Source organism: Pipistrellus kuhlii, unplaced genomic scaffold, assembly GCF_014108245.1.
Source record: "Pipistrellus kuhlii isolate mPipKuh1 unplaced genomic scaffold, mPipKuh1.p scaffold_m20_p_3, whole genome shotgun sequence".
NCBI lineage: Eukaryota > Metazoa > Chordata > Mammalia > Chiroptera > Vespertilionidae > Pipistrellus > Pipistrellus kuhlii.
This window is the reverse complement of record NW_023425529.1, coordinates 89,109,847-89,122,907: the sequence shown is the minus strand read 5'-3', so window position 1 is coordinate 89,122,907 and position 13,061 is coordinate 89,109,847. Positions and strand designations below refer to the sequence as shown.

The 13,061-nt window shown below is 39.4% G+C and overlaps 1 protein-coding gene across 3 annotated transcripts in view; it reads left to right on the top strand.

The window, feature by feature from the left end:
• The window catches only part of KATNAL1 (katanin catalytic subunit A1 like 1), a 78,321-nt gene that overhangs the window by 46,916 nt on the left and 18,344 nt on the right, over window positions 1–13,061 (top strand). For all 3 annotated transcript variants that reach the window (XM_036458159.2, XM_045588483.1, XM_036458157.2), the window contains exons 5-8: window positions 411–538; window positions 1,572–1,677; window positions 7,792–7,950; window positions 8,688–8,814. In XM_036458159.2, the coding sequence (XP_036314052.1) occupies window positions 411–538; window positions 1,572–1,677; window positions 7,792–7,950; window positions 8,688–8,814 (520 nt within the window). The remainder of the gene's footprint in view (window positions 1–410; window positions 539–1,571; window positions 1,678–7,791; window positions 7,951–8,687; window positions 8,815–13,061) is intronic.

Here is a 13,061-nt window from a genome sequence, read left to right as displayed (position 1 = left end):
TACCTACCTTGTAGTTGCATTAAATGAGGTAATATATATGAGATAACTTGGCATATAGTAGGTTTTCAGTAAATGAATTTTCTTTCTTCCTCTGTGTTAGTATTCTCAACATTTTCTGCTGGATATCTCCTGTAGTCACTAATTCAGGGGTATTTTGAAAGGATCATTTTAGTCTTACCTATAGCTCTCCCCCCAAGAATATAAATTTAAAGAAATGTGTAGTAAAGGAGGCCAGTTCATCTGTTTCTAATGAATTAAAAAGGAGAGGATGGCATATGGGTAATAAGAAAACACTATCTTAAAATAACCAAAAGTTATTTTAAAATGGTTGTTATACTTTTTATAGCTTAATGATGCCAGTTAAAATTATGTTGTTATTGACCAGTACTTTTTTTTATGTCTGTCTCCAGGGAAGAAAAAATATGCAAGATGGTGTGAGTGATGGTGAAATTCCAAAATTTGATGCTGCTGGATATGATAAAGATCTGGTAGAAGCCCTTGAGAGAGATATTGTGTCCAGGAATCTTAGCATTCATTGGTTAGTGTTTTCAGTTCTTGAGTTAAAGTAGTGGAGAAGACAAGTTATAGGGTTGGTTTGGTGTGAATCTTCTCTTTTAACTTTTAATCTTCTGTTTATGATGTCATCCATAATATGACTATATAGAATTGACAGAACAGTCCTTTTTTCAGACTATAACCAAGACACTTTAACATGTTAATTTGATGATATAACTGAGAGATTGTTAATTGAATAACATGTTTTAATTAATAATTGGAATGTTATCTGATCACTGGCCAAATTTTATGCAGTAAGAATTAGAATAATATTCTTTTTTTAAAATATATTTTTTATTGATTTTGTACAGAGAAGAAGGGAGAGAGATAGAGAGTTAGAAACATCGATGGGAAAGAGTCATCGATCAGCTGCCTCTTGCACACCCCTTACTGAGGATATGCCCGCAACCAAGATACGTGCCCTTGACCGGAATCAAACCCGGGACCCTTCAGTCCCCAAGCCGATGCTCTATCCATTGAGCCAAACCAGTTTCTGCTAGAATAATGTTCTTAATATAAGAATCTATCTATCTATCTATCTATCTATCTATCTATCTATCTATCTATTTATTTATATATTTATATATTTATATATTTATATATTTATATATATATATAAAAGACTAAGTGACCAAACGACTTTGCAACCAGTCGGACCAGTCACTATGACATGTACTGACCACCAGGGGCCAGATGCTTAATGTCAGTGAGCTCCTTCAGCCAACCTCCCATGCCCAGCCAATCTCACACAGCCCCTCCCCTCAGCTGGCTGGCCCCGATGGCCCCCATCGAGTCTGCCAGTCAAACTCCCGCAGTTCCTCACCCTGGCTGGCTGGCCAACCTCCCAAGGCCCCTATCAACCCTGAGTGATGACCAGGCTGAGGGACCCCACCTTTACACGAATTCATGCACTGACCTCCAGCAATGTCATAAGTTAAAAAAAAAAAAGAATTAGTAATTGATCATTAATCAAAATCATCTTTAAATAAACATGAAACTTTGCTGTTCCTACAAAGGGATGACATAGCAGATTTGGAAGAAGCTAAGAAGTTGCTGAGGGAAGCTGTTGTTCTTCCCATGTGGATGCCTGACTTCTTCAAAGGGATTAGAAGGCCCTGGAAGGTGAGAATTTATTAAAATGACATGGGTGTGAAAATGCTGCTTGCATGATAATGAAAGATAGCATTGTAGTTTCTAGTGTTTATTAACTCAGTTTGTAAAGGATGGGAGAAGTTTGTATTTTTTCCCTATTTCCTGGATTTGAATCTGTAGTTGTGTAACCTCTGCATGGCAGGAGAGGAGCTTGGAGTGTGGAAACTATAGTCTTTAGTTATGTCACTTTACTCAGGGTTGCTCAGCTAGAGATTAGTTTTAAGGATTTTCTAGATGTAAATAAGAAGTTAACAAGCAAAGTAAACAGTACTCATACATACAAGTAGTCTTTTATAAGTAGTTTGAATAGCTTTCTAAAGGTTGGCATATTTTTCACTAATTATTTTGATCACTTCATCTCAGATATTATCAGAATGTGTGTTTCTTTTATTATTATTTTTAATCCTCACTCAGGGATTCCCCCCCCCCCCCCATTGACTTTTTAGAGAGAAGGGAGCGGGGAGAGAAATATCGATGTGAGAAAGATACATTGATTAGTTGCCTCCTAGATGTGCCCCAACCAGGGCCGATCCTGCAATCGATATATGTGCTCTTGACCCAGGATCAAACCCGTGACCCTTTGGTCCACAGGCCAACCCTCTAACCACTGAGCCAAACCAGCCAGGATTGTGTGTTTCCTTTCAGCTTGCACTCTGCTTTAGAATTTAAAGCCTGCCTAGAACTAGTTCCTCCTAAGTCTAGTGTTTTCCTGTTAACATATTGAAAAACCCTTCCATTAGCTGCAGTCTGAAACATAGGTCTTAACATAGGCAAAGCCTTTCTTTATTCTTACTGGTAGAGTGCAGTAAAAGAGTTGTCTTTCTTTGCCCTCCTGAATTAGCTGAGAAGGTCTGTTTCTTTTCTCAATCCTTTCTTCTGTTTGTTTACACAAGTAGCTGGGGCACTATGACATTTTGATTGCTTCTCACAACTTAAATACTTCTATAGACACAGATTTACCTAATTTGTGGAACATATTACCATACATTTTCCCTTTATTATAATTCCTAAAACAATATTTAAAAGAGAAAACAAGGTCTTAAAACAGGTATTTAAAAGAGTTTTAAAGTAACTGCAACCTACCTTCATAAGGAGACCTGTAAGTTTTCAGCAGAAGGGTGATTTGCAAATGTGAAAGATTACTGTGGCAGCAGTATGGAAGATAGATTGTAGATTGCAGATGGCATAGATTGCATATAGATGAGGAGTCTGATCAGTAGGCTATTGCAGTAGTCTAGCCAAATGATGAGGACCTGCATTAAGGCATGTGTTATTTGGCTAGTGAACAAATGGGTGGGTTTATGCGAGATGTTTAAGAGGTCTGTGATAACATTATGGCTGATAGTTTATAGGACCAAGGGAGAGGGGCACGTTTTATGACTTGCCAATTCCAGGCTTGAATTGAAGGAGCATGCAGTTACTTCTGACACCCACTATCCAAATTGGTCCAAACTTAACAAGTTAAGGGCAGTTTTCCACAAGACTGCCCTACTTAGGATGTTGCTGCAAACTTGAGGGTCCTCAGGTCACCCTCACTTCTGACAAGCTGGCTATAAATGTTGGGCTTCTCACTACCTCTTCAGGTTCAATAGTTCTCTAGAAAGACTCACAGAATTTAGGAAAGCATTATACTTAAGATTACATCTTTAATATAGCAAAAGGAAGTTATTCAGAGTTAGCCAAGGGAAGAAATACATAGGGCAAGATTTGGGACTCTGCTGAAAGTAAAGCTTCTATGTTCTCTCCCTGTGGAATTAGGATGCTTTACCCTCATAGCATGTGGATGTGTGACAATGCATAGAGTGTTTCCAGCAGGGAAGCTCACACAGGATTCAGTGTCCAGTTTTTATTGGGGTTTCATTACATGGTCATGATAGATTAAATCATTGTCCATATGTCTCATCTCCAGGCCTACCTTCCTCTATCCAGTACCCCAACCCTCTAAATCACATGGTTGTTGTTTTTTTAGCTAGCCCAGAACCCATCCTGAGTCATCTATTGTAATTAGCATAAACTATATAGGGGCCCACCATGAGCCACCTCATTACCGTATTTTCCGGCGTATAAGACGACCCCCTAATTTTACAGTTAAAACATAGGTTTAGGCCTATAGTCGCTGTATAAGACTACCCCCCACTTCCGAGGCAACACCAGTTCTTTTTTTAATTAAATTTTAATGAATGATATTTTTCGAACATACCGTAATATACTGTACATTGATACCATAAATGGAAGGCCTCTTCACAAATGGCAATGCCATGAACTTGACCGAGAAACAAGAAATCCAAAAGAGAACATTAACAATGATGGCATCATCTGGAAAGAAAATTACATGAAGAACTTGCAGAAAATGCTTGTTTGTGACTGACTGGGATGATAAGGTTTTTTAGGCAGAGGAGCATTGTGAGCTTAAAATCCTTCAAAATCCTCATCATGTTCTTCTTCTGATATCATAAGTTCATCAATGACCTCTTGTGATACATTTGTAAGACAGTCATCATATGGATCAAATTCCGAATCAGATGGTGTCGCTTCAGCTTCGGCTTCCCCTTCATCTTGCCACAAGAAGTCATCCTCCATACCATCCAAAGAATTTGATATGCCACACTTCTTGAAAGACCCGATTACTGTTTCTTCAGTAATATCATTCCAGGCTTTTATGACAAAGTTACACAAAACATCCAATTGTGGCTCACACATGTTTCCTCCTTTTGTGAATAACTTTTCGCCGCTAACCATCCACTCATTCCACTGTTCTCTAATGCGATCTTTAAATGGCTTGTTTAGGCACACATCCAGTGGCTGTACCAATGATGTCAATCCTCCAGGAATAACTGCCACATCTGTGTTTATTCTTGCCAGCCTGTTCTTTGTGTTGGTAGTTAAATGAGCCCTGAACATATCCCACACCAGTAGGCTACGTTCTTGACGAAGTCCACCTGGTCGCCTACTCCATACATTATCAAGCCATAGCTTTACCTCTTCATCCATCCATCCTTTTTCATTCACATGTACAAAAACTCCAACAGGGAACTTGATTTTCGGCATTGTTTTTCTTTTAAAAATAATCATTGGTTTTAGTTTCGCACCATCAGCTGTACATGCTAGTAAAACTGGACTTCTCATGTCCTGTTGTTTTATTTATCACTGTTTTTGCACCTTTTGGATTAACAGTTTTATTTCCAACCATATCGAAATTCATAGGAGTTTCATCCATATTTCCGATCTGACTTAATGCATAGCCATGTTTCTTGCACTGTTGTATTACATATTGATGGAAAAGACTTACTTTGCTGTCAAGATCTGCAGGTAATTTTTGTGCAATTTTGGTCTTTTGCCTCAGTACCAGATTGTGCCTTTCCAAGAACCTAGTACTCCAGAATGTAGTGGCCTTAAATCCTTTGCTGTTATCTGGGTTAGATTTGGCCCACTAAAGTGCAAACATATGTATTTTGTTTCGTGTCACTACATAACCATTTTGACGATGCTCAAGAACCATGTCTGCTACATGCTTTTCGAGTTCTGGTCAAAAAGGGGTGCCTATTCTTAATGCACACTTATTCCTTGGCATACTCTTTAAAGCATCTTCATTTGCTTTCCAGTCTCGGACCATCTTTTCTGTTACTCCTTATTGTCTTGCCGCAGCACAGTTATTGTGTTCCTTGGCAAAGTTTACAACTTTCAGTTTGAAACTGGCTTCAAATTTCCTTCTTCTTGCTGGAGCCATGATGGGTTCTTTTCTACCCGCCATTTGTTATACACCCACTAATCTTTTAGGCCGAGGTTATACAGTACTGTAGCTTCAGTTACACACAGAATGTTTATTACAGTACTTTTTAACTCACTGTATGTGTCCTGATACTGCAGCTTTGGCTACACAGAACATTCCTGTGCTGCAACTGTATGTACCACAGTGAGCCAATCACAAAAAGCAAAGGTTCAAAGGTTATAATATACCGCCTCTCTGACTCTGGCCAATCTGAGCAGGCTTTTTACTAGAACACAGTGTAGCTTCGGGTACAGAACATGTATAATTTACATGCATAAAAAGCCTGCTTGGATTGGCTGAGTTAGAGAGGCGGTCTGAGCAGCCTTGCAGTGATTGGTGCAGGATCGAGTTGGAAAATTCGTTTAGTGGCTTATCGAGACGTTTTTCAGGATATACTCGGCGTATAAGACGACCCCCGATTTTCAGTTGACTTTTTTTTGTTTCAAAAGTTGTCTTATACGCCGGAAAATACAGAAGCATAAAATTTCAGGGCTCAACGTGGATAACAAAGACACTCCTGTCAGTTGGGAAATTCCAAGAATTTAGAGTCTTCCTCCCAGGAATTGGGGTAAAAGGCCAGTTAAATTATTTATTATATAGGGTACAATGAAATGATGTTGGAAATTGAGAAAAGGAACAGATTTAAATAGGAACAAAATATGTTTAGGTAATTACTCATCAGGTAATTGGAAATAGAGGTCTGGAGCTTAGAATAGAGTGAGTTAAAATTGTAAGATATAAGCGGTGGTTTATAATATGCATGTGGATGAAATTGTTGTAGGAGTTTATAAAAGAACACAAAAGATATGGGATTGCTTTGGGAATGTGAACATGAAGAGGAGATCTGAAGACACTGAAGACAGTCTTGATGGAGAAGTATTAGGAAAGAGCAGGGTCCTAGAACCAACCCAGAAAAGATGGGTTTCAGGAAGGGGGGAATGAATACCAAGTATCTGCAACATTGAGGTCAGAGAGAAAGAACACGTGAGTTGAAAAGTGACTGGTGGGTTAGTAAATTAGGTATTTTTAGTGAAGTAGTGGAGGCAAAAGCCAGATTGTAGCTCATGAAGAAGCAGTAGTATGCTTAAGCCATTTCTTTAAGAAGGCTAGCTGAGAGGGAAGGAGAGGTACACAGTAGCTAGAGGATTTGAATATTAAGCAAATGATTATTTAAAAAATGGGTCAGATTTAAATATGTTTATATAGTCAGGGGAAAGAGCCAATAGAGGAGGAAATACAGGAAATAGATGGAGTAATCAAAAGAGAAATATCATGATGAGTTCAGAAATATAAATATTGTACCACAGCTAATGTTAGAAAAGGGAGGGGCCATTAGAAAGAGAAATATGAACTTGGTTATAGCTGTTCCTGTACCTTTAGTTGTTTTGGTAGTTTTCAAAATAGCAATCTCATGCGCAGTTAAAGGCTCCTTGCGAAGCACAAAGTTTTCAATAAAACTAGTGTTTTAAATCCTGGTGATCCCTGGTTGCTCTGGGTATCAAGATTCTACAGCTGGTTTCTGAATGTAGTTATAAAACTTTAATGTACATATAGCCTTCAAAGTTGAAATCCCTAGCTTATTAAACTAAATTAACAAATGGATCAGAATTCCTTTTGAGATCACCAATTATTATGCAAAAGAAACGTGGTGTTAACTATGATCTGAGCTTCCATTAGAAGTGGGTAGTGAAGTGTTAATCTATTAGTCTTCAAGACTAGAAAATAGTGCTCTCAAATAATCTTTACTCCTCATTGATTTATTTTTATAAAATACCTTTCTGCTTATTTATTTTCCAAAGTGAGGAATAACTACAGTTTCGCTTTTGGTCCATACTTAGTAGCTCTTTTTATTAGTAACAGTATTTGTAAACTATTATCTAGCACATTAAACTGATAAAGTGTTAGCTGATTTGATTATGTTTGAATCACTACTAAATTAATTGAGAATGGATTCTTCTTTTTGATTAAAAGCTGTATATTATAATGTGCTGTGGAAGATAGGCTTCCTGTCTTATTTTTATTTTGCTTACACAGAGCAGTTACTCTTGAGTGGTATTTAAGACTATGCATATTTATCTTCTGCCAGGCTTAGGGAAATTGGGTAGGTTCTTTCTGAATTTATAAGAAGATTACTTGTTCTCTAGGCCCTTTGTTAATCCATCTCTGATTATCTCTGATTTGAGACATTTTGTGAAATCCTCTTCATTTTTTTCTATCTGTAAAATCATTTGGAAAAATTTCCTTGTACTTAATAGCTGATATTTTATAAGAAAGTTTTTAATCTGATAAATCATTTAGATCTTTTGAAATTTCAGGGTGTACTGATGGTTGGACCCCCAGGAACTGGTAAGACCATGCTAGCTAAAGCTGTTGCCACTGAATGTGGCACAACGTTCTTCAACGTTTCCTCCTCTACATTGACATCCAAATATAGAGGTGAATCTGAGAAATTAGTCCGTCTGTTGTTTGAAATGGTGAGTGATGATGTATTTGGATTTCAAAGTATTTTTGGTATAAGCAATGGTATCCCTATAAATCTAGATTAGATCCACTCATTTAGGGCAGGTGTCATTATAGTTTAATAAATAGTTCTTGGCAGACTAATAAGATATGGTGTGGTGGGGTTTCTGGCATTGTCAATGTGTCTTTGATGTAGCTTCCTCCCTGAGATAAAAGAAGGCCCTTTGGCATCCTGTCCAGTGCGAGTAGAAGAGATTTTGGAAGTGTGTGTGGTGTGACTGACATTTCTGGATCTCTAATGAGCTGGTTGAGCAGAAGTGTATTTTAATATATATTTTAAAAATGAGTTAGATATTGATTTAGCATTAAAGTTAGTTTCTTTTCATAAGGTGTTTGCAATAGTTACTTAAAAATGTATATTTGAGGAAAGAGATTGATGATTTGTCTTTTAAAAGTGTTTTATATTATGGAAAGTTTCAAACAGAATAGTAGGAAGAATAGTGCTATAAATCCCCATATATTGGTCACTGAAATTCACCAACCATATATTATATATTACCTTTTATTTTTAGAAATTTACCTTTTTTTAATATGAATGATTGATTTAACCCTGTCAATAATGAAATGGTGGCATTAAAGCAGTGAGAAACTTCTCTTTTTTAACTAGGATTTTAGGAGGAAATGGCATTTTTAAAAATTCAGATTGTTTTATGAGATAATCAAATGATTTCTTTAAAATATTTTCACAAAGGCTAGATTTTATGCCCCCACTACTATCTTCATTGATGAGATAGATTCTATCTGCAGTCGAAGAGGGACCTCTGATGAGCACGAAGCAAGTCGCAGAGTCAAGTCTGAGCTACTCATTCAGATGGATGGTAACTGATGTTTAATTACTGTCTCAAAACTGTTATATTTCCTTTCTGAGCCAGTGGTTCCGTATTGTGAGAGGGTGCAGGCCTCTAGTCCTATATAATAAAGAGGTAATATGCAAATGGACCCTCAAGCCCTCATGTCACAATATGGCCACCCCTATATTGTCACAAGATGGCTGGCCCCATTATGTCACAAGATGGCTATCCCCATGTCATCACAAGATGGCCGCCCAATGTCATCACAAGATGATCACCCCACGTCATCACAAGATGGTTGTCCTCACACCATCACAAGATGGCCACCATAGCTGAAAATGGTTTGGCTCAGTGGATGGAGCGTTGGCCTGTGGACTGAAGGATCCTGGGTTCAATTCCGGTCAAGGGCATGTGCCTTGGTTGCGGGCACATCCCCAGTAGGGAGTGTGCAGGAGGCAACTGGTCAATGATTCTCTCTCATTGATAAAATACATTAAAAAAAATATATATATATATGGCCACCACAATATGTCCATCCCTACATCGTCACAAGATGGCCACCACAAGATGGCCACCCCCACATTGTCACAAGATGGCTGGCAGGGGAGGGCAGTTGGGGGCAATCGGGCTGGCAGGGGAGCAGTTAGGTATCAATCAGACCAGCAGGGGAGTAATTAGGGGGCGATCAGGCCGGCAGGCAGAAGCAGTTAAGGGCAATCAGGCAGGCAGGCAGGCAGGCAGGCAGGCAAATGGTTAGCCAGCAGTCCTGGATTGTGAGAGATGTCTGACTGCCGGTTTAGGCAGGGATTGGGCCTAAACCCACAGTTGGACATCCCCCAAGGGGTCTCAGATTGGAGAGGGTACTGGCTGGGCTGAGGGACAAATTTCATGCACCGGGCCTCTAGTCCTATATTATAATCCTATAAAATAAAAGGGGAATATGCAAATAGACCAAACAGCAGAACAAATGAACAACCAATCAAAGCATAATATGCTAATGATATGCTAAGGCTGTTCAACTACTAGCTGTGATTTTAATTCTAGAAAAAGTAGACTCTCTCATATGTTTAGTTTGCCATAAAAAAGAAACGGTATTTTCAGTAGTGACTAATTATTAGTTGATTCTTAAATTTATTGTTTATTTTTTTCTGAGTTACTTAGAAGTTTGAAGGACAAAACTATTCTAATATAATCTGCCTTTCAAAATTATTATAGTATATTAAGTAAATATGAATCCTATTCTGTTCTTCTTTCTTTCTTTCTTTCTTTCATATATTTTGTTGATTTTTTTACAGAGAGGAAGAGAGAGGGATAGAGAGTTAGAAACATCGATGGGAGAGAATCATCGATTAGCTGCCTCCTACACACCCACCATCGGGGATGTGCCCGCAATCAAGGCACATGCCCCTGACCGGAATTGAACCCGGGAGCCTTCAGTCCGCAGGTCAACGCTCTATCCACTGAGCCAAACCAGTCTCGGCTGTTCTCCTTTCTTGAAAAATATTAAATAAATTAGATTAACAACTAAAATAAAGTATTTGAAGTGAAAAATCCAAGATGTCAACAAAGTAGATAGAAGTTATACTCACCTCCTCCCAGGACCAAATCAAAATTATAACTAAACTATAGACCAATAAACCTGAATAACAGACTGAAGACTAACTGAATAGAAGTCTTATAACTACAGTTCTATATAAGAAAATATACTGAGACTTTTAGGAAATGTATAGACTCAAAATGGGCTGACCCTGAACCCATATGCAGGTGAGAATATGGAGGGCTATCTTAGCTGCATAAGTTCCTCTTGAGGAGTGAGAGCTCTCAACCCTGTGGCTGGCTTCCCAGCCTAGAGCACAAGTGCTGGGAAGAAGAACCTACATAACATCTGGCTGTGAAAATTAATGGGGATTCTGTCCAGCAGAGTGAGGTGGTAGGCTGCTAGAAACCCAGGTGACCTCATCCTCAGGCACTTATCCTGGGCACCAGCAGAGGAATGGCAGCTCAGAGTAGACTGAAGTCATACAGGGAGAGATTGGGTTCTGTGGTTTTGGGAGAAGGCTGGAGGGACATCTGCCAGCATTCCTTTATTGAATCCTTCTCCCATGCTGCTTTCAGATGTCATCATTCCTGAGTTGAGTACTTCCCTGCATAATGCTTCAGCCTGGGTGAATGCACTAGCTACACACTCGTGACTCCCTGTTGTCCAACCCTGCCAAGCTCCCACTCTCTGGAAGAATCAGCTAGCTGCACCCAGCGTGGGCTTGAGTTGCAGACTTTCTTGGGAGGCTCTTGCGGAGATTTAGGTAGACTTGGGCTGTCATAGACATTTTGCATAGGGAGAGTCTTGAGTGTAGTGGCTTCAGAGCAAGGGCCAATTTTTCCATGTGTTTGGCTGGCAACACCCCTTATTCCCTTCCTCCTACTCCCCTCCCCCTGCTGGCATCAGCCTGAATAGAAGCACTAGCTCTATTCTCCCAAGTCAGTTTGGTTACACCCTGTGAAGCCTGCACCAAGCAGGGAAATTCTGCTGGCTGTGACTAGCTTGCACCTGCATTGCACTCTTTTTTTGAAAGGTTATTAAGGAAGTAGCCCAGCCTGGTCACAGTGTCTCACATTGACCTGCACCAGAGCCCATCCAAGAGGTCCCAGAATCAACACACACGGTGGCTGACTTTGGACCAAACCAGAGAATGATCTGATTAGTTCCATAAGTGGCACACCCAAAGGGAGATCTTGGCAGGCAGAAGACATGCTGAGACAATTCCCCTTTGTGAGTCAGCCTCTACACAGCAGCTTATACACTGTTGTCGGGGCAGTCTTCACAATCAGTGAACCTCTGGGCCAGTGGATGGCCAACTGCAATCACAACTAAACTACATCAGATGAGCTTACATATCCCACACAAGGGACATTCTTGGAGCACCTAGCTTAGTTTATTGGGGAGATTGTACCACTAGGCATCTACTACATAAGGCCACCTTACCAAGACTGAGAAATAGCAATCTACCTAGTACCCAGAAACAAATACAGAGAGTCATTTAAAATGGGGAGACAGCCGAAACTGATTTGGCTCAGTGGATAGAGCATCAGCCTGCGGATGGAAGGGTCCTGGGTTTGATTCCAGTCAAGGGCATGTATATTGGTTGCAGGCACATCCCCAGTGGGGGATGTGCAAGAGGCAGCTGATCAATGTTTCTCTCTCATTTATGTTTCTAACTCTATCTCTCTCCCTTCCTATCTGTAAAAAAATCAATAAAATATATATTTAAAATGGGGAGACGAATGAACAATAGAAATCCCAAGAAAAAGAGCTAAATTAAATGGAGGCAGGCAATGTATTATACCAGATATAAAGTTTAAAGTTATGGTTATAAGGATGCTCTTCAACAAAGAGATAGCAAATATGAAAAAGGACACAGAAACCATAAAAAAGAAGCAGTCAAAAATGAAGAATACACTAGAAGGAATCAACAGCAGACTAGATGAATCAGAGTATCAAATCAGCAATTTGGAAAACAAGATGAAACAAAGGGACCCCCACCAAGACACATCATAATTAAAATGGCAAATGTTAAAGACAAAAAATCTTAAAGCAAAAAGAGAAAGACAGTTATCTACAAGGGAGCTGCAATAAGACTGTCAGGAATAATGAAAGGCAAGGACCTACAACCAAGAAAACTCTACCCAGCAAGGGTATCCTATATAATGAGAGGAATATGCTAATTATCCATTATGCCCTGAGGTGTAACGACCAACCACATAATAACCGGATCATGGATTTATAGGAGGATGGGGCAGCGAACTACAAATGGGTGGCAGAGAGCTATAGGCTGGGCAGGATAGCAAGCAGGTGGGAGGCAGAGAGCTACAAGAGGGAACAGGGCATCAAGCTATGAAGTGGGGGGGGAGGGGGCAGGAGGAGATACAAAGTGGTGGTATAAATATGTATATACTAGAGGCCCGTTGCATGAAATCATGCACTTACCACCAGGGTGCAGCTCCTGCATTGAGCGTCTGCCCGCTAGTGGTCAGTATACATCATAGCAACTGGTTGTTCTGCCGTTCGGTTGATTTGCATATTAGCCTTTTATTATATAGAATGTGTATTCACACATATTCATATATACATGTATACAATGACATATTACATGGTCATAAAAAGAATCTAATTTTACTGTTTGCAACAATATAAATGGACCTAGAGGGTCTTATGCTAAATGAAATGTCAGACAGAGGAAGATAAATATTAGATTATTTTACTTATAGGTGGAAAT